General features: G+C 43.3%; 1 protein-coding gene across 1 annotated transcript in view; it reads left to right on the forward strand.

The window, feature by feature from the left end:
- SERINC1 (serine incorporator 1) overlaps positions 1-27,761 on the forward strand; it is a 197,430-nt gene that overhangs the window by 22,403 nt on the left and 147,266 nt on the right. The window contains exons 2-3 of the mRNA XM_085611269.1: positions 19,084-19,245; positions 21,734-21,927. Of these exons, the coding sequence (XP_085467395.1) occupies positions 19,084-19,245; positions 21,734-21,927 (356 nt within the window). The remainder of the gene's footprint in view (positions 1-19,083; positions 19,246-21,733; positions 21,928-27,761) is intronic.

Consider the following 27,761-nt stretch of genomic DNA (forward strand, 5'->3'; position numbering starts at 1 on the left):
TGAGATCAATTACAGTAAAGAACGTTGCTTCTGAATCTATGGCTGTTAGCAATGAAGAGATATCTGGGACCACAGGGTATTGTGGTACAATGCATTTATTTAATTCTCGCAGATCAATAACCAATCGATATACTGGTGGTGCCTTTGGATCAGTTCGTTTAAGAATCGGAATTATCGGGGAATTACATATATTGGAGTCCGTTTCTGCAACCACTCCTTGTGCAATGAGCTCGTCAATGATTTGCAGTAAAGCCACAACAGCATCTGGCGGTAACTTGTATTGTCGTATTCGTGGTAATACTACTCCTGTTTTGAGTGTAACTCGATATGGTGTAATGTGCATACAACCTACATCAGTGGGGCCTTGTGCCCATAAATGTGCAGGTAGATTCTGTAACCGATGATCCATGTCTCTAGACACATAGGGACCTTTAAAGTCACGCAAAAATAGTCGTACTCCTTCCGGAGAACAACATATTACAGCTCCTAGAGCTTTCAATGTTTTTATACCTAACAAGTTTTCTGGGCATGATTTTGTGAGCAATAGATCTGTAGTCCGTGTTAATGGACCGACCGATAATGCAAGCGGTTGCGATACTTCATTAATAGTGGGCTTTCCTGAAAAACCAAGGGAAATATTTTGTGAGCCTGAGAGGGGTACCCCTGGGACTTCGCTGTGACGGATAGTGGTTCTGCTTGCCCCTGTATCGAGTAGAAACTTTCTGTCTTTCCCCAATACTTGACTCTGTACGTAAGGACCTTCTTGATCTACGGGAACCTCAATAAGGGGTGGGCCAACTTCCCTCTCTAGGCTATTTCATGTGTAGCGCTGATACTCTGGATTGTCATTTTGTGCATACTGGTACATCTGTTGTGTCGTGTTTTGTGTTGCAGCAATAGGCTGTGGCTGTTGTTGTGGTTGTTGTTGTGGTTGTGGTGCGTTCTGTTGTGGAACTGGCATAGGCTGTGTATTCTGAGGTACTTGTTGTTGGATCTGATCCTGTCTAGGCGGACGTGGTCTCTCCTTAGTTCTACCCGTAGAGATATTATGTTTTAGAACTGCGCAATCGTGTATATAATGACCTGGCTGTTTACAATAGTTGCATGTTCCTCTAACAGGATCTACTGAATCATTGGACTGTGTTGTACCCCTTTTATGACCATCAGCTGGAACTGACTGCGCAACAAGCATTTTCATTTTCGTGTCTTTCATACGTCTTTGTTCATTTTCTTGTTCTTCTCTAATTCTATTATGATGATATTGTAACATCTGGGACGGTGTGTTACCTTGCCAGGTACTCTCGAATTTTAATACTCTACCTTTAACTTGGGGCAGGGAATTCTCAACTAATTTTGTCACAAACAGATGTGGATACGACTCACTACTTGCTTTTATGCCACTATTAATACCAAAACATTTTTCAAATCGGGAATAGAAATCACTAGTGTCTTCATCTTGTTTTTGTTTACAGGCGGAAATTGCACCCCAGTCTTCCTTTTTCGTAGTCAATAGACGTGGTAGTACCTGCACTAATAATCCTGGTAATGCTGTAGTCTTTTCCCCAAGCCCTGAACCTGCAGCTCGGGCTTTTTCTTCGTTTTCTAATGCTGTCCACTCTATCTTTTGGTCTCCCACCTCCCATTCCTTTTCTTTGAGTTTCTCGTAAATACCGGCAGGCAATAAAACTTTTAATATTTTCATAATGTCCGGATAAGTATACTCTCCCATGAGTAACATGTCTTTTATCTCACGGTGGAAACCTGCTGGGTCTTTGTCATGGCTAGGTACTGCTTTCTTCATTTCTAATAATTCAATTTTAGTTATGGGCGTGTACACAAACACGCGTTTAAAAGTATTGTCTTCGCCTCTGATTGGGTGCACTTCGCGTAAGGGATTCTGTCTGTCTATGTGATACGTTTTTCTTTCCAACTTGGGGGGAACTGAAACATGTTCTGGGCATACGAAGACAGTGTACTGGTGCCGATATTCTAGAATTTCTTTAATTAAATCAGTACCCGAACCTCTCCATTTATTCGTGAGTAATTCTATCAATATATCAGGTAGGGGACCAGGATCGGAACGTTGGCTTCTATACAATATAACGAGGTGCTGTATCATGTATATACCAGCTAAACGCTGTTCTTCTGGGGTAAGATTCAAAAACGTGTGTGCTAACGCATCATCACTGTATTTTTCAGAACTGTCAGCCCATTGTACTGCTGACCTGGCTAATTCTTGTTCATCCATAGAGTCGAGCATATGATACCCCCTTCGGTCTCGGAGTAATTTATCAGCAGCCTGGAATAAGTGTTCAGGGGACTTCACATTTAGCATAGGGGCTTGAAAATGTCTGTTACATTCTGGACGTATCGGACGTATCGGGTCATTAAAGTATCTGGTATTGTTACAAGGTCTTCCCCTACCTACATAAGCAATCGTTTCTAATTGTCCTGTGGGCATTTCTGATTCTTCCTCCTCCTCTCCCTCTGATTCAGTTTTGTCTGCCTCCGATCTGGCTTTATCTGTTCGTTCTACTTCCTTGCGGATCTTTCGGCACATAGCTACTATACATGTCTGTTTATCGTGTTTTCCCTCTGATATATTCTGACCCCATCTGGTAAGGACTTGCATTTCATCCTGATCTACCTCGGACCTATCTCTGTCTCTGATCAAGCAGTTTATGAAGAAGCGTAACAATAGTCTCTGTACATCCACTTTCTGGTATTCCATGGCTTCGTCAATACTTTCAGGGCCTTGCCCTGTTTGGACAAAGCGATATATATTGTCTAAATGTTTAATCATTCCTGGTAATGTCGTTAAATACGTTGAAGCTCGTCGTATACGTAGTGATAATAGCAGCATTCTGTCATTTTTACCGGGCACTGGATCATATCTACAATCAATAAGATGTTCCTTAAACATGTCGGACGTTGCTATTTGTGGTGTACGTTGGTTTGCTAAATCCCTTAGAGACGATTTACTTCGTAATGGTGGTGTGGCAAAAATTGCTGCCGCACCTCCTGTCGCACCTTCTGAGGTGCTAGGCATAAAAGGGTTTGTGGGATGTAAGGTAGAAACTGCGGATGCAAGAAAAGTTGGATTGTGCGGAGGAGTTTGTAGTTGCGGAGTTGGGGGCGGATGATCTCGGCGTTGAGCACCATCGACAGGTGGTGTGTGTGGCGGAACATTAACATATTCGGGAGCTACATCGTCTAAATAGGAGGAAAGGAAAATATCCTTTGCGGTCTTGGGATGTGCTTTAATCGGGAGTAATGGGGGCGGCAAGTCTTTCGGTATTTCCGGGGTGGCCTTAGGTAAACCTTCGGCCAAGAGAGGATACATACCATTCATAAGAGTGTTTCGTTGCCTGTCTACTTGTTCTGTTTTTACTCGGGTACCTTCCTCAATTAATATATTTTCTCGGGCTTTATTTGAGTTCTCCCTACTTTTCTCTTCCAGTCTGAGCGCTTTCTCTGTGCGCCTATGCGATTCTTTACGCCATAGTTCAATGGCATCTTTCTGTGACTGTCTGGCTTTCTTTTTCCATAATTCTTCTTCTACTCTCATGATGCAATCTGCATCCCATGTCCCAGCTGCGGGCCATCTCTGACTTTCTGCTAGATCCTTGGTGTAGTCCACCCATAAGTCAAGATATAACACGGCATCTAAGCCATGTTTATGATACATAAAATACCCTGGAGTATACCTAGGTGGAATGGGAACAGCTTCTTCGAGTACTCCTTTTCTAGTTTTGATCTGTCTTAATTTTGAAAAGAACGGCATTTTTAAACCTTGCTACTTGATTCTTACTTGAACTGGACTTGAACACAATTAATACGAAAAAACACAATAATGAACACTCATTCATACCACAATTTTTGAACACAGTAAAACATTTAACATTTAACATTTAACGAACAATGATAATTAAGAGAAAACTAACTACTGACATAATACTAATACTAGATAATACTAGATTATATATACATGAACATACTGGATATACTGCTAAACAGTACAGATACACTGCTAAAACAGTGCAGACCGGATTTGTGTACCCAAACCCGTCAGGACCGGCACAAACCAATGTGCACGTCTAACTGCCTCCCCAGCAATGGTACTCACCGGGTAGCACGGAACGGAAGGCCTCGGAACTGAACTGAACTGGACCGGACTGGACTCGACTCGACTCGGAACTTCGGAACCTGGTGGGCCTCTGTATACCTCGGATCTTGCTCTCTCAGCTAGGCTCTGGTCGGGATACTTCGCACGTCTCACCGCCTCGTCTGGGTGTTGATCGCAGCCTCAGTCACCCCCGCTTGGCCGGAGGGAGATACAGGAAATCCTGCGGGTACGCGTTTTTGTCCGTTTAGCTGTGGCAGGGGACCGGGCCTGCAACGCACCTCCGGCGCGTGAGATGAGAAAGTGTCCCTGTTCGGGCGCCAATTTATGTGGTAAATATTCAAATTACCTGTACTATTTTTATGCGGTAAAGTCTAGTAAGAATAACTCAGTCAAAATAAGAGGCAGAATCCGTGGTATTAGAGGTTCTGAAAAGGGCTTTATTCCTTACAAAGGAATCATAGTTCGAACTAGGCAATCTTATTCCATCACCACGAAGGTTCAGGAAGGGATAGGCAATACATTATTGACAAGTAATAATATATATATGAAAAGCATTGCATTAAGACAGATGCAGGAGGCGTGACAGCTGATAATACAGATAAGAATACACATACGTAATGAAAATAGGCGTAAATACAGGCGTATACTAGAAACGTCATTTAAAATGATGTCACAAGTGGGTGGATCCATAAGAGAATCCTGCAGTGTCAGCAGAAATATTTGGCAGAGATGCGCACGCAGCCGCATGACGTGTGATTGACGTGCAACTAGAGGGTGAAGGGGAATTTGACATTTAGCTCTACATGTGGAGACAAAAGTCTGGGGGGTCAGGTCAACCTAATTCCAAATCGTATCTAATATCTTTGTTTAAGGAACTGTGTTATCCAGAAGGAAAGGTTTCTCGGACGGAATCTATTCTATACTGACTGTTAGTGCATGTACAAGCGTCTATGTGTCTACATGAGATGCGAGGGGGCAGGAATCTTCCATGGTAACAGGGGCTATGAATTACTTGCATAAAGACAGCGAGGCCAAGCTCTTTGCTCGGTAGCTGGAAGGATGTTTACCTAAACTACTAGACAGGAATGCATTGAATGAGGAGCGGAGCAGATAACTTGAAGGCTGAATACAGTTTTTTTGGCAGGCAACAGGCCGCGTCAGGCACCGTTAGCCGCGCAGGGAGTAGGACAAAGTTCATGGATACGGATGCAGGTCCAGGCTGGAGCATTTCAGAGGCAGAAGCAGGAAATGGCTTGATGACAGAATTCAGGGCCTACTCGCCTGAACTGTAAAACTAGAAAAGTGAACCATATAAAGTCGGTGGCCAATCATACTTAGGAATGGAATATTTGACCCATTCATGGCGGATCTGAAAGAGGACATGTTGACGTTGGACGCACATGTATTTGCGTCTTCATAGCTGGAACTGGAGGGAACATACATGTACTTGTAGCATGTACATGGAGTCGTTGGGGTCTAAGATAGGGGACACAATTGACCATAAAAATTCATATTTCCTCACGATCATTTTCTCGTATACGCTTGGCTCGTCTCCGGCTGGCTCTACCTGTTAATTAATATATTGTCTCGTGCACCTTTAACAAAGAGAGATGAATGGATACATGACAGTGAGCCCAGTAGATGGTAGAGAAATAGACTTGTGCAGACAAAGTCAGTCTCCATTGCATCACGTCAGAATCATCACTTTCAATAACCTGGAAATCTGCCGGCAGCTCCTGCATGCCCCGACCTCATCCCCCTCACCTATTCTTAGCAGAAGCGGCAGATTCTGAGCTGTGTCCTGCTGGTGCAGAGGAGCACGGCAGAGTCTGTAGAAGCGCGGGGATCCCTAGCCTATCCAGGCGGGCACCTAAGCCTTCCGTGTGCCTTCACGCTCAGGATAAATGAATACATTTTGATCTGTGCTTTAGTCGCCCCTCTGTGAGCACTGTTTGATAGATGACGCTATGTGTTAATAAACACATTCAGAGAGGTGGCTGTGTACAAACAAACAGCCACAATACTGTATGTTTTGAACGTGTAGTTAAATACCTGCTCATCGAGTACCTCATTGGCTGATCATTCCATGGCACTACCAAAATTACATTTGGACACATTTGCTCAACTGTAAAACGCTCCCTTCTATGGGTCATTTAACAACTCGGGGCGTTGGGGTTAGGTAACCTACTTTGGATGCTGTGTAAAAGAGTAAATAGAAAAATTAATGCAATGAAACGTAAGCAATCAGTACTGTCTAAAACACTGTGAAAACTGACACACATTCTGGCATTTTGTTTAGTTAATATCGATTTTCTCATAGATGCGACTAAAGTATTCTTATTGATATCTGCACATTTTTAACTAATAGCACCGGGCGACCTTTGTCAGCTAGGCAATGAATACATTTTCATGTACTCCCCCGCCCCCATGGCAAACTTCATTGCCTCCCAGTGTTTGGGGGATAACCAAGACGCAGGAGAGTGAGTCAAATAGTCTAGAAAATGAAAGAGAAGCCAGGATTCGGATTTACATGCTCCGATCCCGATTGTGTTGGTTAATCTGAAAGCACTACTTTTATTAATGAGTTTCGCATTAGTAAAGCACCACGGTGTGCATGTGTGGCAACACTTCACCCATGAGGTACGTGCCAAGCAATTGTTGACACAATCCACACTTTGCGTCTTTTTCAATATATTTATTACGAAGTGAAGGACCTTTCCAAGGGATTTTGCACACTACATACATTCACTCCGAAAATTAAACTTGTAGGTAAAAAACATTGCCATTTACAATGTCAATAGCTCTAACTCACAAATGCAAGACCTATTTGCATTGCAAATGCTTGTTTGATTTACAGTGCTTAACGCCACTTCCTTTTTATATTTTCTTTATTTCTAGTTTAAGTCCTGGCCATTTTAGCGTAGATGCATAGGCACACAACATGCTATATTTTCATTATTTTTGCACAGACTAGTTGCTTGCAAGACTGTGGTGTAGGTCTGAAAAATGAAGTGCCGGGGCCCAAGGTATTTCACATTGGTACACTGCAGCTGGAAAAAAATCCATGTCACTTTAAGCCGGAGTTTTATCATTTTTGCATAGATATAATAATTAAATGCCTCATAAATGATTTTTGCTTAAAAATACGCAAATCGCTTCACCATGTGGTGGATTCTCGTTACTCTGTGCCCGTTTTTAGCAATAAGTGCAGAGCATGGGCACAAATTAAGCGATTCGCCGCACTAGGTAGCTCAGGTTAAAGGCAGCTGTCGTGCACAGATTTTTGGATCGTCGGTCAAAATTGCACTTTGAGCACTCCCCGCGGTTAGCTTGGGTATCTTGGCACTGAGCAGTTAGCCTTACCACAGAGGCAGTGTGTAAAGCAATGGCACAGCACTCACTCCCAATAAATACCTTGAGTGTCAGAAGAGACTTTCCAAGTGATGTATGTAAATAACATTTGTATTCAACACACATAATAATTAACACAACATAAACATCATGTATTTCTGAGCATAAATCACATTGCTAATTATTACTAGCAGTACTAGGCCCAGTCGTGTCCAAATTACATCAATAATATACAAACTTGGGAACAATCCTTATCTACACCGCCCGCATCCCCCAGCACCCTTATGCGGTGCAGTACGTTGACCACTCCAGACCCACCCTAGCAATTTTTATAATTCATTACCACAGAGTTATAGGGTGCACCCCGAGTCACAACGAATTCCGAAATATGTACATATGACAAATTATAACACTTTTTATCAGTACCGCAGGCCGAGGCCCCCTGGGTAAAACCAATGTCAAACTTAATACTATTCTGGCGAGAAAGCAACATATCGGGCAAACGACGTGATTCCCGACTGTCACTCACACACACACACTCACCCTGCATTGCTGCGCGGTGCAACGGATATAAGACAGGTGCATACAGAAGCATGCACACATAAGCACTCAGCACACTAATGCGGTGCAACTGATACACAGCAGGTCAGTTTGTTACACATTGCAGACCCAGTATCTCCAAGCCTCCCTCCGCCCTCTAACTCACCCAACTATTTAACACCCACAGATTGGAGACACTCCGTCCTCCTTCCGGGCACTGGGCATCACGCTGCTGAAGACACTCTTAGTCAGGGTCCCAGGAAAGCACTTGGGGGTAGGCAGCAAGGCCGGGTGAGGAGAGAGCAGCTGGTCCGCCGCGCTGAGGGCCAAGTAAGGGAACAGTAGATGAATGGAGAATGAAGCAGTAGACCATCAAGCTATAATTTTTAGGATCAAACTGTTACCTCCCAAACTCTCTCAGAATAAAGTCCGTCTGCCAGTGGGGGCACAGACGTGGAATAAGGCAGATATGCCGTATTTTATTAATCTCCTGATGTCATCTATTCCAGAAAACACAGGTGATACTGAGACCATGTCCACAAATTTTCAGGAATGGATTTTAAAGGCAGCCAACCAAGTTGCTCCTGAAAAATATCATCGCCCCAATAGAGCTACGCCATCTGCTCAATGGTACACAGAGGAACTGCGCCTCCAACGTCAGTACTGTAGAAATCTTGAAAGGCGCTGGAGGAAACATTACAGTCCCTCTGCTAAGCAAGATTATAAGAGCGCTCTAGCAATCTACAAAAAAGCCATTAACACGCAAAAGAATTTTTTTTACACTGGCCAAATTGAACAAGCACACAACTCAGCCAGGATGCTCTTTCAAGTTGTGAATTCTCTTTCTAGTCCAAAGGGACCTATAATTGAGAACTCGCAAGAACTATGTGATTCATTAGCCACTTTCTTCAAAACCAAGGTGATGGACATCTATTCCACTTTTTCTAATGAACAGGCAGGAAAAACTGATGTTACACCCATCATTTATCCAATACCCAATAACTCCTCTTTTGATCAGTTTCAGCCAGCTACTGAAGATCAGATCAGTGCGCTGATCTGTAAGATCAAATCAGGTTCCCCACTTGACACTTGCCCACCTACAACAATGAATAAACTACAGAACGTTATCACACAGCCGCTAACTGAAATATGTAATTCCATATTTAAATCTGGTGTCTACCCAGCAAACTGGAAGAAGGCCATTGTTAAACCTTTAATTAAAAAACCTTCCTTAGACCCCACTATTTCGTCCAACTACAGGCCTATTGCCTGCCTCCCCTTCACGTCCAAAATTATAGAGGCAACTATGAATAAACAGCTCTCCGAGTTTATTGAACATCATAAACTCTTAGACGACACTCAGTTCGGGTTCCGGAGGGAACACGGAACTGAGACAGCACTAATAAAAGCCTCAGACGAAATTAGAGAGATTATGGACTCAGGAGGAGCTGCAGTTCTTATTCTATTGGACCTATCGGCGGCCTTTGACACGGTCGACCACACCATCTTGGTCGACCGTGTCGCAACCCTTGGGATCAATCATCTGGCCAAAGATCTTATAGCCTCCTTTTTAGCCAACCGTAGACAGGCAGTAAAGCTGGGCAATTATTATTCGCCCACTACTGAATTGCCTTGTGGGGTCCCTCAAGGATCCTCGCTAAGTCCTACACTTTTTCAACATTTATGTTTCGGACTTGGCGAGAGTCATTAAATCCCATGGGATGCGTTTAACCACCTACGCCGATGATACCCAGCTCGTGTTGGCGGTGTATAAGAATGGCCCCGTGGTAGCAGCTAAGTTTCAGGAGGGTTTACTGGATGTACAATCATGGATGCACAGTAACTGCCTGAAACTTAATGCTGAGAAGACTGAGGTTATGACCTTCGGCACAATTTCTCCAGAATGGTCTCACACATGGTGGCCTAGTCAGATGGGCCCGCCTCCGGTGCCAGCCACCAAAGTCAGGAATCTGGGAGTGATTTTTGATAAAAAGTTATCTTTTGGATGCCACGTTAACAAGGTGGTTTCGGCTACTTTCTTTTTACTGAAGAAAATAAAAAAACTCTTGCCGTATTTACCAGTATCTGCAGGAAAAACGCTAGTTACCACACTAGTATTTTCAAAATTAGATTATGTACACACAAATACATCTTAAACAAGCTTCAGTCCGTCCAAAACATGGCAGCACGGATCCTGCTTAACATCCCTAGGCATCATTCCACTTCTGCAGCCATACGCCATCTTCATTGGTTAAGGGTTGAGAGCAGGATCAAATTTAAGGCTCTTTGTATAGCCTATAAGGCCATCCACCAGACAGGACCAAAGTTTCTAAAAGAGGCTTTTCAGGTGTACATCCCCAAAAAGAATCTAAGATCAGCAGCTAGCTATCTTTTGACTGTCCCCCGCACAAGAACGGCCACCTGGGGTGACAGGCGATTCTTGGTAACAACGCCTGTGCTCTGGAATTCACTTCCTTTGCACATTAAAACCGCTCCCACCCTTATTAACTTCCGCAAATTACTGAAGACCTGGCTTTTTAATCAATGAGAACGCGCTCTGATCTGTGCTGTAATCTAGAGTATCTCGCTGCGCCTAGACACCTTAGGGTATTAGTTGCGCACAAAAAATCTCATAAATAAATAAATAAATAAATAGAGGGGGCATCTCAGAAGAAGGCGGCACCCCGTCCAGTACACGTTGATCAGAGTCGCACCCAGGCGATCTGGGCACAACGTCGGGTGTTCAATGATACGGGTTGCACCATACCGATCCCGTTACTCACAATGAAGAGTTTCAAAAAATCCTTACCTCCTTGGAAATGAGGCACAACATCCGGTGTGCGTTGATTTTGGCTGTACCAGACAGTTCCAGTCACACACACAGGCTCTAGTTCTGCAATGCATCACTGGGTAGAATAAGGCACTACTACGGTTAAGACCCCACCTCCGAGGGTCGCAACCGGTGAATGGGACACCACACACAATGAGCATGCAGTCAGCATGTCACACGAGAGAGATATGCGGCATGATGACCGAAGCGGGCCATTCTGGGTCCCACAACTGGTGAATCTGCTCACCACCAATGAGAGGCTTATGCTTGCAAAGGTCCCCACAATGCAGGAGCCCACCTAAGATGCTAACCAGACTTCGGGGCTCGGCACAAGGCAATCCGGTCTCCAGGCACAATTCTTAGTTCCACGCCCCTGCCGTGCTGCCAGTTGGTAACCAGCAGATGATGGGCACTTGAGAGGAGGGCACCATGCTTCAAGTATCACAGGTAGATAGCGTGTGTCCCTCTTAGAAAATCTTTGATGTTCCTGAGACCCTAGAAATAACTGGGGGGGAAAGCTCAACAAGCTCTCAAAGAGCACACCTCAGGGAGCCACACAGCAGCAGGTAATAGGCCCAGGCCAGCCACTATTCAGGAAGGGCATGTGGTCCCTTTCAAGGGCAGTAATCCTCCTTGTGCACACCAAAGTCCTCTGGCAATGTGCACCTCATAGTTCCAGGTTCTCCAGTCCCACGTCCCAAAAGTGTATCTCCCCCGCGCACCAGCAGTTATACTGAAGTGTACCTTTGAAGTTGGGGTCAGTTCACAGGGTCTCACTTTGAACCACATATGGCACGCCTAAATTTCAATCTTGTCTGCCATGAGTCATGGAATGAAGATCTTTTATTTTTAGTGGGGCCATGATCTGGCTCCAGAGACCGTGTCAAAACCTCTTCCTTCAATCTATCCAGCTGGCCCACAGATGGCAGCGGTTTGTTGTTACAGTTGTATGTCCATTGTTTTATAGCTGTCACTGGGGAATGTCCAGATGTGCTCCCCCATCCTCCAGTGTGGACTGGAGCCAAGCACCCAGGTACACAAAGAGATAAGAGCACAGAAATGCCCACTTTCTAGTAGTATTGCCAAAAGGTTCGACATTTGCGCACCTAGCTGCTGCACTGCGAAAATGAGGAAACACTCTCCTCTCTTCTTAAAGTAAACCATATTTTTCCAAAGTACACCAAGTTAATCCAAAAGTATATCAAACAATTTTGCTGAAAATAGGTAATCCATATCTTCAATATATATAAGATCACTCCGGAGACAGCTATGTTGAGTCAAAAACTTTATTGCGCATTTTCAAATGCCCTATGTTGCCGATCCAGGCTATTTCATGGGCATGTGCTGTCAACTGTCCCTTGAGCCAGCTCGTTAAAAACCCAATGCATTTCGATTGTATTAATTCTTCATCAGGGGTTGCTGTGATAAATCAGAAAGAACCACATAAACACGAGTTCAAGAATAAGCGCAAATTCGAGAATAAATTACACTGAATATCTATAAAACATAATTTCATGCTGCATTGTTCTCAAATTTACCCCTGGCAGTCCCACATTGACCCCCCTCTTAAATACACATTCTGCAACTAAAGTGAAATAATGTGAAATACATCAAACACTACAAAACCCTCTACTTACTCCCACAAAAAAGAAGAAACTATGCTCGTTTACCTCATAAAAACTTAACCAGCAGAAATAATCGTGCCTTCCTTCGAGTTCAAAAAATCTTCATCTCTTCTCCCTCCTGCCCAAACAGGTCTTAAAGCGTGACGCCGCACGTGTATCTAATTAATCCCCTAATTAACTCAAAACTACGTGTCCTCTTAGGTCCTCTAGTTGCTGGTGAAAAAAGTTAACATGCCTACAAATCCCATGGTACTCCAACCCCATCATCAAAAACATTACCACCGTTTAAAGAAACTAATACATACTCAAAAATACTGAAAGATGATGTCTGTAAACAAATGTGTGTCAGAGAACATGCAAAGATTAATCATCATGAATAAAACATAGTAAATAAAACAATATGAATAAAACATTGTGAATGAAATATTCAAATGACATGGTCTTAGTGAAACTCTTATTTGTGTAGTTATCCAGCTTAAAAATGTTGGATGGTTCTCGAATCTTTAATCGCCTCTCCAAATAATATGCAGTCCTAACATAATTTAGCTTTACGAGGTTCCACTCGAAGTCTTCCGATGTTATGCTGTCTCCGCGGTGATACTTTTCAAAATGTCAAACTTGTACAATATTCTGTAAACCACTGGGGTGCAAACTCGCGTTGGGACGATTGAAATTGCAAAGCAAATATAAAGATGGCGACTGCACTCCTTCCCTTAATGTTCTTTATATTTGCTTTATATTCACTTTCTAGTAGTGGCATTCCCACATGAATAACGACAAAGCCAATTATAGGAAACATCATGAGGCTGCTTCACTGCAATCTACTATTGCAGCCTGAAGTGATTCCCACCATTTCCCCATGTTACCCTATGGGAAGAGCAGACCTTGTAGGTAGTGAAAACACGCATGGGTATTCCTCACTACCTGGGCAGGGGACACACATGTGTACCTGCCTTTTCTTTCACCTATCACTCACTTCACCCCTTAAAGCATACCTTCGGGGAACTCAGGTGGAAATGAAAGGTACTCACAGGAAGGCTAGTGACGGAAACAGGCCAGTCTGAGTAAACACGCAATTGCGTATTAGCCTGCAAAGGCAGGCTGAACATGTATTTAATAACACCATCAGTACAAAGTGCCCACCAGCCTGCAGTGGCAGACCGGGCACTTATTTTGGAATACCACTGGTGCAAAGCGCACACCAGCCTATAATGGCCGGGTGGACCCAGGTCTTAAAACATTGTAGGTGCAAGTATGTGCACCCACCGGCTGGCCATGGCAGAGCTGACCAATGCTATAGAACCCTCAGGTGAGCACCACTTCCTATTGTGTGTACGAAGGGCACGTGCTTACTTTCACACTGCACTTACATTGGGAAAGAGCCTCTGTCCCTAAGGAGAATCTGTCTCACCCGGGAAGTGTCCCATAGGGTGAGCTGACCCCAAAATAGGGAAAAACCACACTGGGGTTAATCCCTACCCAGGAAGTGCACACACATATGTACCTACCCAGCCTCTAACCTACCCCGATCTGGTGGTAGTGAACGGCCCCCTCAGGGTTGGCTATGGAAAAAGACCAGCCAACCTGAGTACGAGACCTTTTTGACAGGCTATTCCGGTGGGAGGCACAATCAGTGTCGCCCTTGCCATGGGTATGTGGTGTACCTTTTTACAGATCACTTAAACCATTCAAGTAAGCACCCTATCCTGACATGCGCAGGAAGGAAGTGCGCACTTTCCCGCTACAGTACAGTAGAAAAGTGGCTAGAGTCCTAAGTTTTGGAAAAGAGAGTTGGCAAAAACCAGGAGGACAAAAAGTTTTAGGGAAATCCCCCTAAGATGGGCCATATCCCACAGCGACATTCAGGTTAGGCCCTCTAGTAGTCAGAGTTTTTAATTTAATAAATATGTCTCTGTTATAGACAATATTACTTAATTCAGGACACATACAGATGATGCATTATATATTTGACGTTTCGACAAGGCGAAAGAGAGCAAGTCCTGCTGTGACCTTCTAATATCCTGATCAGTTTGCTTTTCCACCATAGTCTTAGGTATTCTGTGGATATTTTCTATTTAGAGTACCACACTAGTACAGTATGTACGAATGAGGCAACCATGTCCGTGATAATAGAGAGAAGTTTCTTTGAGCGTTTGACGAGATTATATACTAAGTAGAGAACAAATCCAATTAGGGAATAATGTTAACCACAATTAAGCAACGTTTTTCACAGATAGGTAGAATTGATGTATTTGTGGATGTAAGCCTTTAGACAAATTAGACTAATTCCTGCCATCTTCGAAGAATCCTAAATTTGTAGTTTGGATTTTTTAATTAATGTTAATATTGGTATTTATACAAGTTTGTAACGTCATGTGAGTTAACTAAAAGGATTAAAGGTTTGAATGTCTCCCAATTTCCAGAAACTTTGGAGGCCAATTGATAAGATCATGGAGATTTAAAAGAAACACCCAGGAATTATACTGATATTTGTGCATAACATTGTTTTATGTTTATATAAGGATTATAATGTTTAGTTACATGATGTATTTTACGCGAGTTTCATGTATTTTGATCATCACAATGGGTTCTTGTGTCGAAGAAATATGCAATAATGAGTTTAAAGTTGTGTTTCCATCATTTGTATTTTGTAGCCCTTAAGAAGTCTTAATTAAGGGACGAAACGCGTTGGCTACAGGGAATTTTATTTTAATAAAGCAGAAGATATAAATAAAGGAAATTCTGATGAAAATCGAAAAGGAGTCTGTGCCCTACATAATAATTTTGCTTCACTGTGAGGTTTATATAATGAATTGAATGTATGGAGGGTGCTGATTGATTTTTGCAAAAATCAGATTACTTTACTTGGAGATATGCAAATGCATTTTTGCTGAAAGCCGATTTGCACACATTATTTTTTGCAAGCTGTATAATTTTATCAGTAAAACTGAATGTCAGTGGGTAAGTTTGTGGCCATTTCAATGGAAAATGTTTGTAAATGTCTGCGCGCTACCACATCATGCTTTAGTAATATATTTATTCAAAGTGAGTTTTTAAATATGAACTGGGAAACATTCCGGCCCGTGCCCTGATAACAATGCTGTTAGTGAACTAAGAGTCCTTCAGGGGTCATGCGTACACTGTATGTGGACTAGATTTTAATTGTACATGGAGCAAATATTTTTAGCTTGTTAAATCAAACAAAGGAGATTTTCTGTACAGTGGATGTGCTCACCTCCTCGCCCAGCTGGCTGCTTGACAGGTGACTACTTTGGGGGTTTTAAGCTCCCCTTCCTATAGTCCATTTCCAGCACCAAATGTGATTGATTGAGTCATTGAAGTTTGCGTTAGAGCTCTTCTTCCTTTTGAAGTGCCCACTCCTCTGCCTCTAGAAAGCAGTCTGTGTCAGCAGGAGCGACTCCAAATCTGATAGCTCCATAGCACAGGCCATGCGAGTGACTACAGGTTCACACTTGGATGTCGGCTACAGTGATATGTAAATCAATAGGTTACCCCAGGATCCCAGCCATACACTTCATGATTCTCTAATAAGCCCCATCCCCTTCCTGAGATGTGCCCCGGCCTCTTTTCAGTGACCTCTTCCTGAATCAGAGCATCCCTTGAAGAGTTCTGAAGAGCCTGGCTCCTTCTACCCCAATCGGTGTCCCACCCTGCTTGCAGGAATGCAGCAATCCACAAGTATGTCTAGGGGTATTATTCTACCTCCTCATGCTTCTCCAGTCAGCCCTGGGATTCCCAAAATGGAACCCAGCATGTTCTGATTACTGTACCATTCACAGGCATACAAAACCACCTGTGCTGCTCAATGCTACATACTAACATGATGTAGGCCAAGGGTGAGTTGAGCACCTAGCAACATAACGTAACATGAGTGACCCTGTATGCCTCCCTCCAGTGACACGGGTTAAAAGACCTGTTAATTTCTACTGATTCTACACAGTATGCTGCCACCACAGCGCTCATGCTAGTTAACTCCTGGCAAAAGCAGTAGCCTTTCATCACAGTGATGGCAGCACTTTCGGTACTCCAACAAGACGGCAATCCATGAGACAAGCCTATATTATGGTGCCATGCATGACTGATGTTCGCCCATGAAAACAAAAATCAGCACCAGCAACCCAGACATCATTGCAGCTGGAGCATTCAGGGCAGGAGTGCATGTCCATCACCAAGGGACTTTTCCTTTCCTAACTATGCTTAAAGAGGTTGTAACGTTTCAGACTTAGTAAACTTGACATATAAATGTATAACCCAGATACAACGTTTAAGTTAATAACAGTTCTCGCATTACCTATGGCTCATCTATTGCACAGAAATCCCTCTCATCCTCTAATTTTACTGCATTAGGGGATTTTAATCTGCATGTAAACTATTCCATTTGTGCTCAGGCAATGCAGATGGTCTCCTCGCTGGAAGGCGCGAACCTGCCCCAACTTGTTAAATTCCTTACCCACAAAGTCGGGCATACCCTTGACCTGATATTTTCTAATATCTCGTCCTTGAAAACAGAAGTGCCAAACTAGGTGGTTTGGTCGGACCATTTTCTTATTCCTTTCTCCTTTAACTTGGCAAAACCCGACATGCCTGAGAGCGCCAGATACTTTCTAAAGAGAAACTGGAAGAAGCTGACAGCTGAATGCTTAAGCCCAATGTTGTTTGCCAGCCATCCGCCTCGATCTCTAGACCCTAATGCAGATGCTATGGCCATACATATTTGGATTGCCGCTGCAGTAGAATCTACGGAAGTAACAGGGGAACCCTACTCACGACGGAACCAGGGTAATATTTATATATAAGAAAACAATGGTTCCTGTGGATAAATAGAACTAATATTTGAAATACTTGTGCACATTCGCAATAAAAGGACCATCTAATGTCAGAGGGCAATAAAAACTTTCTACACAGTTTGCTCGGTATAACATACTTTATGAAAAAATAAACAACAATAGGTACACTTCTTTCTGTCAAAAGTAGTACTGTTTGTGCATTGTGTGCCCAAGTGAAGAAATGGAACCAATAAGTGAATATACAAAGTGAATTATTATGTACACGGTTTCCATCAGTTGTGAAAAACGACCGTTCTTATACAGTATTTTTTACAGCTTCAGTACACCATGATACGGGCTGAGTAATGGTCTGTTCTTTTTTACTTGTCGACGGCGTTTCGACCCTTCTATCAATGGGGGTCTCCTCCGGACTAACGATGTAGGGACATCTAAAACAAAATAAGGAAAGCATAAGGCCCATATACCGGCACAGATGCAGGAAAACCGAATGAGAAGGCATCTATAGGGAATTACCTGGATGAAGAGAGTGCTGCCTCTGTGACAATGAAGTGAAAGGTGAAGGTAAAAACTCACTCACTTTGATAGCCAACTGGGGAGTGAAGGCGATTTTGTACGCTGACGACACCCAGCTGGTTTTCATTTATAAGGATCAGTCCGAAGACTCAAGTGCTTTAAAGGCTGCTTAAAAGATATTGCAGGCTGGATGAATAATAACAAACTTAATTTGAATGCCAATAAAACTGAAGTTGTGTTCTTTGGCAAAACCCAGCCTCCGGCCGCAGATCTGTGGTGGCCTGAGGAAATGGGATTGTCACCTGCACCAGCTGCCTATGCTAAAAATCTGGAAGTAAAACGGCAGGCTGATTTATCCTTTTCTGCCCAAATTCAGCAGGTCACAGCCGCCTGCTTAAGTAGCTTGAGAAACCTGCGTAAATTTATACACCTGTTGCCTGAGAGCTGTCGCCGGATCGTGGTCCATGCCACAGTAACTGCCCGCCTGGACTACGCGAACGGCCTCTATATCTGCTTACCTTGTTAGACTCCAAATGGTCCAAAATGCGGCTGCGAGATTAATAAAACGTGTTCCTTTCCGGCAACATATCTCTCCGCATATTAGAGAACTACATTAACTTCCGGTAGCCAAGAGAATCAAATTTAAGACCCTGACTCTTGCTTTTCGGGCATTTCATGGAACGTGCCCTTCATATCTGAAACAGAGGCTGGGTGTCTACACGTAGTCGCATGCTCTTAGATCCAACTCCCAGAAATTACTATGCAGTCCACGAGTGAAGAAAACCTGGCTGGGTGGAAGATCTTTTATGTTTGGGGCGTCCAAATTATGGAATTCTTTGCGTCAGACCTCTTCTGAAACACAATTTTGGATGGCAGTTAAAACTTGGCTTTTTAACCTGGCTTAATCCTATGTGTCTTGATCGTTGCCTGTCTCCCGTGTGTCACTTGTCTTTGTAGCGCCGTGACACCTCTTTGGAGGTAGCTGGTTGCGCTCAATAAATGACATTATTATTATTATTATCTGTGAATGTAGTTTAAAAGTCCTCTCTCCAATAGAATCTCCTTCATTTGCGTAATTTTAGTCTTCCATGAACCATTTCATTCCTGCTTATGGGTGTGCAGTACATCACTTTAATTCTCAAATCCATGTTCTGTATTGCAAATATGATTTACTACCCTCTTCATTAAATTTGCCAGGAAAATACATAAAAAAGTAAACCACTTGACAGAATTATAGATGATGTGGATATCTATTGAGTAGTGTAAATATATATTTTATTTTTCTTCTAGATCCCATGTTTATGTGGAAGTGCACCATGTCTGCTGTCTCGCTGCTGCCCAAGTGGGAACAATTCCACAGTGACAAGGCTTATCTATGCCTTCTTCCTCCTCCTTGGTGTTGCAGTCGCCTGTGTGATGCTCGTTCCTGGTATGGAGGCCCAGCTGATGAAGGTCTGCTTTTCTTCAAGTTTATCCACAGTTTTTGTTCAGATTCACACTGCAATGTAAATGTCTTCATGTGTTGTACTGTGATGCGCTCCCCATTTACCTATACATGTTGCATTTAGAGAAAACATAAACACTCTACTGCGTGACTAGGACATGTAGGAGGACATATATTGAGCCTGAAATTTACCATGTGATGTAGAAGACGACCTCCCCCGGACTCACTACTCTTAAGTTTCCATGTTCATGATGTAGCCCCGAAATGGTGTGTTACCAGAGGTCTCACCTTTCAAACTCAAACCATCCTCTGTTATTTAAATCTTTGACACTGCTTCCTGTTGTTTCAGTCTGCTCATGGATCCCTATGCAAATGCTGGGAATCACAACATCTTGCCTTAATAGCTCACACTTAATGATTTGTGGCTAGGACGAAATAAAAGTACTTTCTGTTTTGTAAATCAGTTTCTTGGGACACTAGCTGGACAGTTATCAGTTCGAGGGATTTAGCAGTTGACGGTGCTACTTCTTCAAGTACTTTAGCAACTCGACACATTTTAAAAATGAGAAGATCCATCCTGTAAAATTGGATCAGGGTGTGCAAGAATCGAGCATTATGGTATGTTGTCTCCATTTGAGGTAGGAGGCCATTAAGCAAAATATCTAATTTGGGCACAGCCGCAGCAGTAAAACATTATCCTGACCAGTCCTTCTGTAGCTTCAAATAAGCCAGATAATGAAACAATCGGGTGGCAATCTTACGTTTTTTTTCTTGTCTCATAAGACGGCAGTCTTGAGCTGGCAACTGTTAGAAACGCGACTGAACACAAGAAGCAAATCCAAGCTGAATTCAAACAACAAGTATTCTAACATTGGAGAGACATAGTTGTGGCAATTTTTCCAGGAACATGAACTGCCCGACTAACAACATTTTCATCTCTGGGTGTAATCGTTGACACACCCCACTTATTTAGTAACAGTTTTTGGCGAAATTAGTAATCAGATCGGTGCCAGTCTGGCTGTGGTGGTATGTAATGGATACTTAGTCGTGCAGGGAATACCCAAGAGTACGTACACCAGATCCCTTGGAATCCTAAAGCCTACTACGTGGTCTCTGTGGAAATGGTTTACGGTTCCTGGGCACCAGTTTTGTCAGTTGGGACCTTTTATCTCTTATGTCCGAAGTCCTGATGACTAATGGAGCCAAAGCTGAGCAACAAGTATATCCTTTAAACACGTAGAGACAGGTCGCAAAAAATTATAGTCACAAATTGAGTGCAGACTAATTGTAACTGGTTTCTGGTTTTTTTGCGCTGCAGCTTAAGTACTAATGGGTAACTTTGACATAATCTCTAGTCACAGAACAGCATGACTAATGAATATTAGTTAGGCAAGTCACTATTTATGATCGTCCCGTGTTTGGCTGTAAATGCCAAGATGGCGAACAGCAGATCACCATGTCTGTGTTTGCATTCTCAAATAGAAAGCATTTTTAAAGTAGCCCATTTTCTTTAAAGAAACCCAATGCCTTTCAGCCCCCTTTTCTCCCACAACCATCCCTCCCAAGTAGCCAGACCCAATTTCCTAAGGGTACGCTGTCCAATTTGGGCAGCTTCCTTTTTACGAATTGGTTACCACCACCTTTAAGGTGTCCATCACTTTTCAGTGGATTTGACTGTAGATGTTGCCCAAGCATTGACACAGATCATTGCAGATTGCAATTAGAAGACAACCCTGTTGCGCTTCTTCTAAGTGGAATTCGGGAAAAAAACATTACATTTTCTTTGCAATTTGGAAAGGCTTTACTGAATCACAAAATAGGTTTAGTAGAGAGACATTTTGCGGTCCCAAATCTTCCGATTTTATTGAATCACAATGTTCGCGATAGCAAAATAGATTTGTACATCTGGTCCCTTATACTCAGGATAGGAAAGTAGGGTGCTCAACTTACTCAGGGAAGTAGTCAGAGGGTTAGAGACTTGGGCCTCAGCAAAATAGCATCAATAAGTCTTTTGCATGAATTATATGCATCGTAAATGGAAGTATTTTCCATTTGACCTACAATGTTAAATAAAGTTTGCATCAGTTAAGCCATAAGCTGGTCATAGCGTTTTGTAAAGAAGCAAGATTTGCACTCCTCAAAAAATGCTTTCTGGCCTACTGCCCTTGATTTTTGAGGATAAGTTGCTGAACAGCATGCAGGAAAAAGTGTGTTTGTTTAACAACTTGTTAAAATTCTGTTGCATTTAAAACATACAATCTTCATTACTTCATTAAAAAATATACTGTTTTACTCTAGGCAATTCCTATGTATAGCTGTTGAGCATAGTGTTGGATTCCTGATGGTACAAAAACCTGTCTGAAGTATCTGATGGACTGGTATTATACAGAAAATGTCCTACCTTTTTAACACACAGAGGCCCTACTTGGTGCCTTTGTAGTTGTTCACAATTGTTTTCAGATGGTTGAAATGAGTGTCTCCTGTATTTTTCCCCAGATTCCTGGCTTTTGTGACGGTGGGCTCGGGACCTCTCTTCCTGGAGTTAGCGGCCATGTGAATTGCGACGTTCTGGTGGGCTACAAAGCAGTGTATCGTGTGTGCTTTGGTATGGCTATGTTCTTCCTTCTGTTTGCCTTAGTCATGATCAAGGTGAAGAGCAGCCAAGATCCCAGAGCTTCAGTGCATAATGGGTAAGCAACAATTCATGGCTATAGAGGAATGTTTGGTGTCCCATTTTTTTTCTGCATGTGTATTTGTGGTCAATTAATAAGCAGTTGATTGTGGTGTTTTTTACATTGTTATATATCTGCTTAAATGTTACCACTACTACTTCATTTTACCAGCAGCCTTCGTAAAACTCTTGTTGTGTCCTCCTGCCATGGCAGGTCAATGGAACTCTAGAAATCACTAAAAGGACATGGTTAGGGGACATAGGCCATTTTTATGTCTTATCCACAGCCTGCATTTAGTTGTCTGTTGTCAAATGCCTACTGTGGAGGAGACTAAAACTTACAGTGGGCTTAAGGTCAGCCCATTGCTAATCATTGGTTGGCTTTCTTGTCAATCTCAATTGCTACCTTCTTACTCAGTGCCTTTTCTCCCTTTTCTAGTAGCTGTCCACCCCCTGGTGCAAAGCTTTACCATTGATTTGATTGGATGACTTGTCCCTTTTCACAGCTGTAATTCTGGGACTACTTTTTAGGTCTCACCCAAACTGTGCTTTGCATGTGTCTTCTGGAAAAGGTATTGTTATCTTACGGTGGGCTTAGAGGCCACCCATTGTTTACTATTGTTTGGCTTAAGTGTCACTCTTGTGTTTTTTTTGCTTTCATATTTGATATGTGTCTGCTTTCCTTCCTCTCTTTGTCCCACCCTGGAGCACGCCTGCATTACTATACCCTTCTACATTTTCTGGTGATATTTTTTTCTTTGTTTAAACACTCTATGAGAGTACATGCGTTTTACCGCTGTCTGTGCTCTTTGTTCCTTTCTCTCACCCGTGTGCTTCTCCTCCGTACCCCTGTGTTGCTTTTTCGTCAAAGAGCTGTCTTCCCTTAGCTCTCTTTCTCCCATTAATTCTTCCATCTGCGTCCCCATGCTGCTTATGCCACCACCCGCGCCCTAATGTTGCTTCACCCACCAGTTTTTTCCTTTTTAGTTAATGATTCAACTCGGATCGGTAACTAAAGAAACAATAAAAAGTGCCTGTGTCATTTTGCAGGTGTGCATGTGTGTTGTATGTGCCTATGAAGTCCTGCAGCCATCCACTTTGAAAGCTTTTCTGTTTTTAGGTCTCGCTAGAGTAGCCTATGCGCAGTCTCGCTGGCGAGATTTAATGATATGCGGTATTTTCTGTAAGGGGCATTAAGCCCTGTCCCTCTTTTCCATTGGCCGGCGTCACCGTTTATGCAAAGCGGTAGCCAGCCATTGGAAAAGAGCTCCTTGTGACGTATTCGCTCGGCTTTTTCGGCCGTCCCATTTGGACGGTCTCGCCTGCTTTGCGTTTGTCGCAAAAGGTTTCTTATCTTTATGGGGCCATGTGTTTCAAACACATGGCCCCATAAGGACAAGAAAGCTTTCACGACGGAGGAAAGTGAAAGCGGAGCGTGCGTGTTGTATTTGCGGTCAGCGGCGCTTTTAGACCCCCTCCTGCCTCCCACCACAGCATGCAGAAGCGCCTTTATGTATTTGGAGTCAGCGGCGCTTTCAGACCCCTCCCGCCTCCCAATACAGCATGCCGAAGTGCCTTTTTTTTTGTATTTGCGGTCAGCTCTCTCCAGACGTTTTTCATTCCCCCCCCCTACCCCCCCCCCCCCCACCGGTCTTATGCATGCGCAGATCGGAGGCCGCTGCCCGCAATCTGATGCCATTCGCCCACCGCTGCCTACAAAATCCTTTAGGAAGCGGCCTCATCGACCCCCCCCCCCGTCTCATAGCTGACCCCCATTTTAATCGGGGGAGTGCTCCTTAAGCTAGGAAAAGTTACAGAGTGACGGAGGCCAGCCTGCGGCAGCGCAGCAAGATGCGAAAGGGCATGGCACCTGGCGGCTAGTGACCAAAGAGCACAGCCCTTCCACATCGCTATTGCTAGCTGCAGTCTTTAGTCCGGCCGCCAACATCCAAATCTTGGCTTCGTTGAGGCAGTCAGACTCAGTGGTATCGCACGCACAGGCTAGTCCAGCAGGTAACCCGATACATCCCGTCCTCCACAGCTCCGGAGGCAGCAGGATTGTCCAGCCACAGAACACCCAGTACAGGACGGCACAGGGGTCAGACCTCGGACACCTGAATGGTTGGTTTACACTTTGATTTTTACTCTCCGCAAGCAGCAGTCCTACTTCCCACTCTCTCTCTGGGTGGGTCGGACATTGGAGAGGCCTGCAGGGCATCACCTTCCTCTTCCTCCACCCTGGCTTTCTCTATCCTTCCCATCCCGTGCACAAACACACAGTGTAGTGCCCATGCTCGTTCCGGTGTTGTGCTCGGACGTTGCATATGATCTCTCGGTGGGAGGCTTGGTGCCGGCTTGGTGCCGGGGGATGGCAGGCTTGGTGCCGGGGGATGGCAGGCTTGGTGCCGAGGACACACCGGGGATGTATGGGGTACCGGAACCTGGGTGTTGTAAATATCTTGCAAGCCCTGAATTGCAGCACTGCTGGTTGGCAATGCTTTTAGTGGGATGAAAAAGTTGGCGGGTCGATAAAAGGGCCATGGCCAAAAAAGCATAATTACAATTGCCACACATGCGTCCATCGCTCCGCAGGAAGGCCAAGATGTGGATGGGCATGTACTATGTACACGTCTGTGACCCACTGACTGGTACTATGAGAACTGACTGCTACCTCCGCTTCAGAGCTCTCAATTGTGCACCGATATAAACACCTGTGTCAACCTGAAATGACTCGGACACGTGTTGACTCAGGACGGTATTCACTATGCGTGAGTCATGTGTTACATGAACAAATACAGGAGCACATCTTGGGGGAAAAAACAAATACGCTTAGGGAAATCCAGAAGAAGCAAAACGTGAAATGTAAACGGGGATCGGTGATGTGAAGTCCCACAGGGGTCTTTTTACAGCCATTGTGGAGAAATCGATCAGACTTTTTGCCAGTAAAGTACATGAGTGTACAGACCGGTTCAGACCAGTTTCGAAGTGAGATTTCAATTTGACCTGGCAGGAGCAGACACTCCAGAACTGAGCTGATAAAACACTTATATTCATCGTGAAGCTGTGTGTGACTCCCTCAATTGAAGCCTGTCCTGGCTTCCAAGCAGTCTTTCCTTTTAGTGGTTCACCTCTTGCACATATTTAAATTTCTTTTGAGTAGCAAGCCCCCTTGCTAGAATTCTGGTTTCTTAGTTTGCTGTCTGCCTCCCTTTGGCTTCACCGTAGGAGACCCCCTACCTTCGCTTTCAGCTGGAACACCTCAGGGTCGTCATTAACTGTCCCGGGTTTTTTTTTTTCATTTAACAAAAATGATGGCCACTGTTTTGTAAAATTAATAAACAATGCACACGTCATTCCTCATATAACCCATCTACGTGAACATCTGGATGAAGCATCACTTTCAATTCCCCTAGCTTAGGTTGCTTACATCCACCCTGGATGGGTTTCAGAATTGCTCACCTGTCAGCGTCCCTGCCTCACCTGCCGTGCTTCTGTGTGCTAGTCTTCTATTGCATTCAGAGTTTTCTGTCAATAAATGATATTGCTCTGATCAAACTGTGTGGTGACAGATCTTTTAACACAGTATACCACGATGGATGTCATGTATCTGAACAATGCCACATAATGTCAATGTTTTATAAAAGCACCAAATAATCACAAAGTTGGTTAGCCCACCAATACCTATAAAACTATATAGCAAATTTCATGGTGCTTTACCCATAGGAACTGTGAATTCATTTATCTGGTGGTGGTGTCTGCTTTTGTATAAAGCCTATGAGGAAATGATCACATTTCGAATAGTCACTGCAACAGCGGTGATGTTTATACTTAATTAATGATGTAAAATAATTTTTATTAAAAACTCATGCACCTATAAGAATAAGCTTAGTTATAATTCTCAACATAGTCGCACACACCAAGCCTTCGAGGTCGTAGCTCTTTTTAATGTGGTTTAATTAAAATTAAATTAAGTTTTGTTTCCAGTTCTGTCACTTAATCTCCCTGTGCTGTATCCACCACGCCCTCTCCTTTCCCACACCACTGCTTGACCACCCCACCACCCCTCCAAGATTACTGCTTTTATATGTTCCCTTCTGCCACATAAACTACTGCATGTTATAATTATCACTATAAACGTTCGGGCTCCCCTTGCATGTCTCCTCTACTCTCTCTGTGTCAGCTCACCTTCCCTTTCTTTTAGCCCTTACATTCATGCCCTGAGGCCTCTATATCACCCTCCCCCTTGTTTACTTCAGTTTTTTTATGAAGGCAAATAGTTTGTGGAATTGGAGCCCAAACGTTTATGAGGCAGGCCGGAAATAATTTATTCTGGAACTACCGACGACGTGCACATTTTTTGGGCCAAGTGGTCTGATGAATCCGAGGGGAGCATGCACAACGCTGCATGCACACAGCGCTGGTTCTTTGTTTGGGAACCGACCATTATGCCTGGTCTGTGCGTGGTTCGCTTTGTATAAGAAACCATTACAGTGCTCTAATTCATTTTCCCATGTTATCTTTCTTCTATTTCTTTTATCGCGCTAAGAACCCACCTGACACGTATTGCAACAAAATACAGGATTGTGTAAGGGCCCCACTGCCTTTACCATAGTCTACAAATGAGAGATGATGCGGGTAAAAGCATTCTCTGTTGGTAAGATGTGTGCTCCGGAACAGAATGCGCTTTTTGTAGGTTTCTGCTTTCAAGCAAATGTTACGATTTTTTTTTGTCTTTGAGTGTATTCATAACTATTGAGTGTAGGGCAGAAAACAAGCATTTTTATCACAGCTTTTAATTTTGTGTAATGCACATCCTGTGGGTCAGCGGAGAGGGAGACTTCATTATGCCCTTATTTGTTTTGCTATGCTGTATTTGGGCGAACATTAGCATGTTTGGCATTTCCCTGCAGTGTCTGGTTTGTGAAGCATATCTCGACCTCCGTATATTTTTCTGCTAGATAGCTGGACTCAAGACCCAATCACAATGTTCTCACGCAGGCTCAGATGGGGAAACTACTGCTAGAAGAAGAGATGATGCATTCAATGCCTGTAAGCAGTTTACACGTATAATATATATATATATTTTTTATACAAGAAATGCTAATCCTTTGTTAAAAATGGTGCAAAATGTTTTGTCTTAATTTAGCTGCTTACTTGATTGAAAACGGAAATAAGTGACATATTTCCTCCATTTCTTACGAAGTAAATACAGCAAAAATAGTTCAAAATCATTAGGCACCATTTTTACTCTGATGGCAATCCTTTACCGCGAAGCAAATCTTGCTTTCCCCATTTCATATCACATATGTAGCATAAGTGGACTCAATTGCTTCTGTCCCCTTTTTGCCCCGAATAAAAGTTTTATTTAATTTAGCAATTAAGTTCTTATCTGCGGAACTGTGTGACATGTATTTTAATCTAGTTTCAACATTTTACACCGTCGCGTGACCCTTGTAGAATCACTTTCACTTTTTGTGACTCGGGTCCCTTCTCCATTTTCCTAAATTAGTAGCGCTAACAACTAAGATAAGCTACAACATGATGTAGTAGTAAAGTAAACGAATATATTGTGACTGATGGTAGTACAGAAATGCGTAGGGATCATTTAAGGGATTAGTCGCACCACAAATCTTCACCTGATTGGTTAAGTTGCAGTCATAAAGCACCCAAGAAGTGTGGCGTGTGATTTCTTGTATCCTGTGGCATATATACTAGAGCTAACAAACACATCACTATAGCTGTTCAACAGAGGGAAAGACTCTTTAGAGGGGTCGCTCTACAAATCTTACAGAGCCTACATTATAAGATATTCATAGACGACAACTCGCCGCTCTAGATTGTCACCTTGACCTC

Source organism: Triturus cristatus, chromosome 6 (genome assembly GCF_964204655.1).
Source record: "Triturus cristatus chromosome 6, aTriCri1.1, whole genome shotgun sequence".
Classification (NCBI taxonomy): Eukaryota; Metazoa; Chordata; class Amphibia; order Caudata; family Salamandridae; genus Triturus; species Triturus cristatus.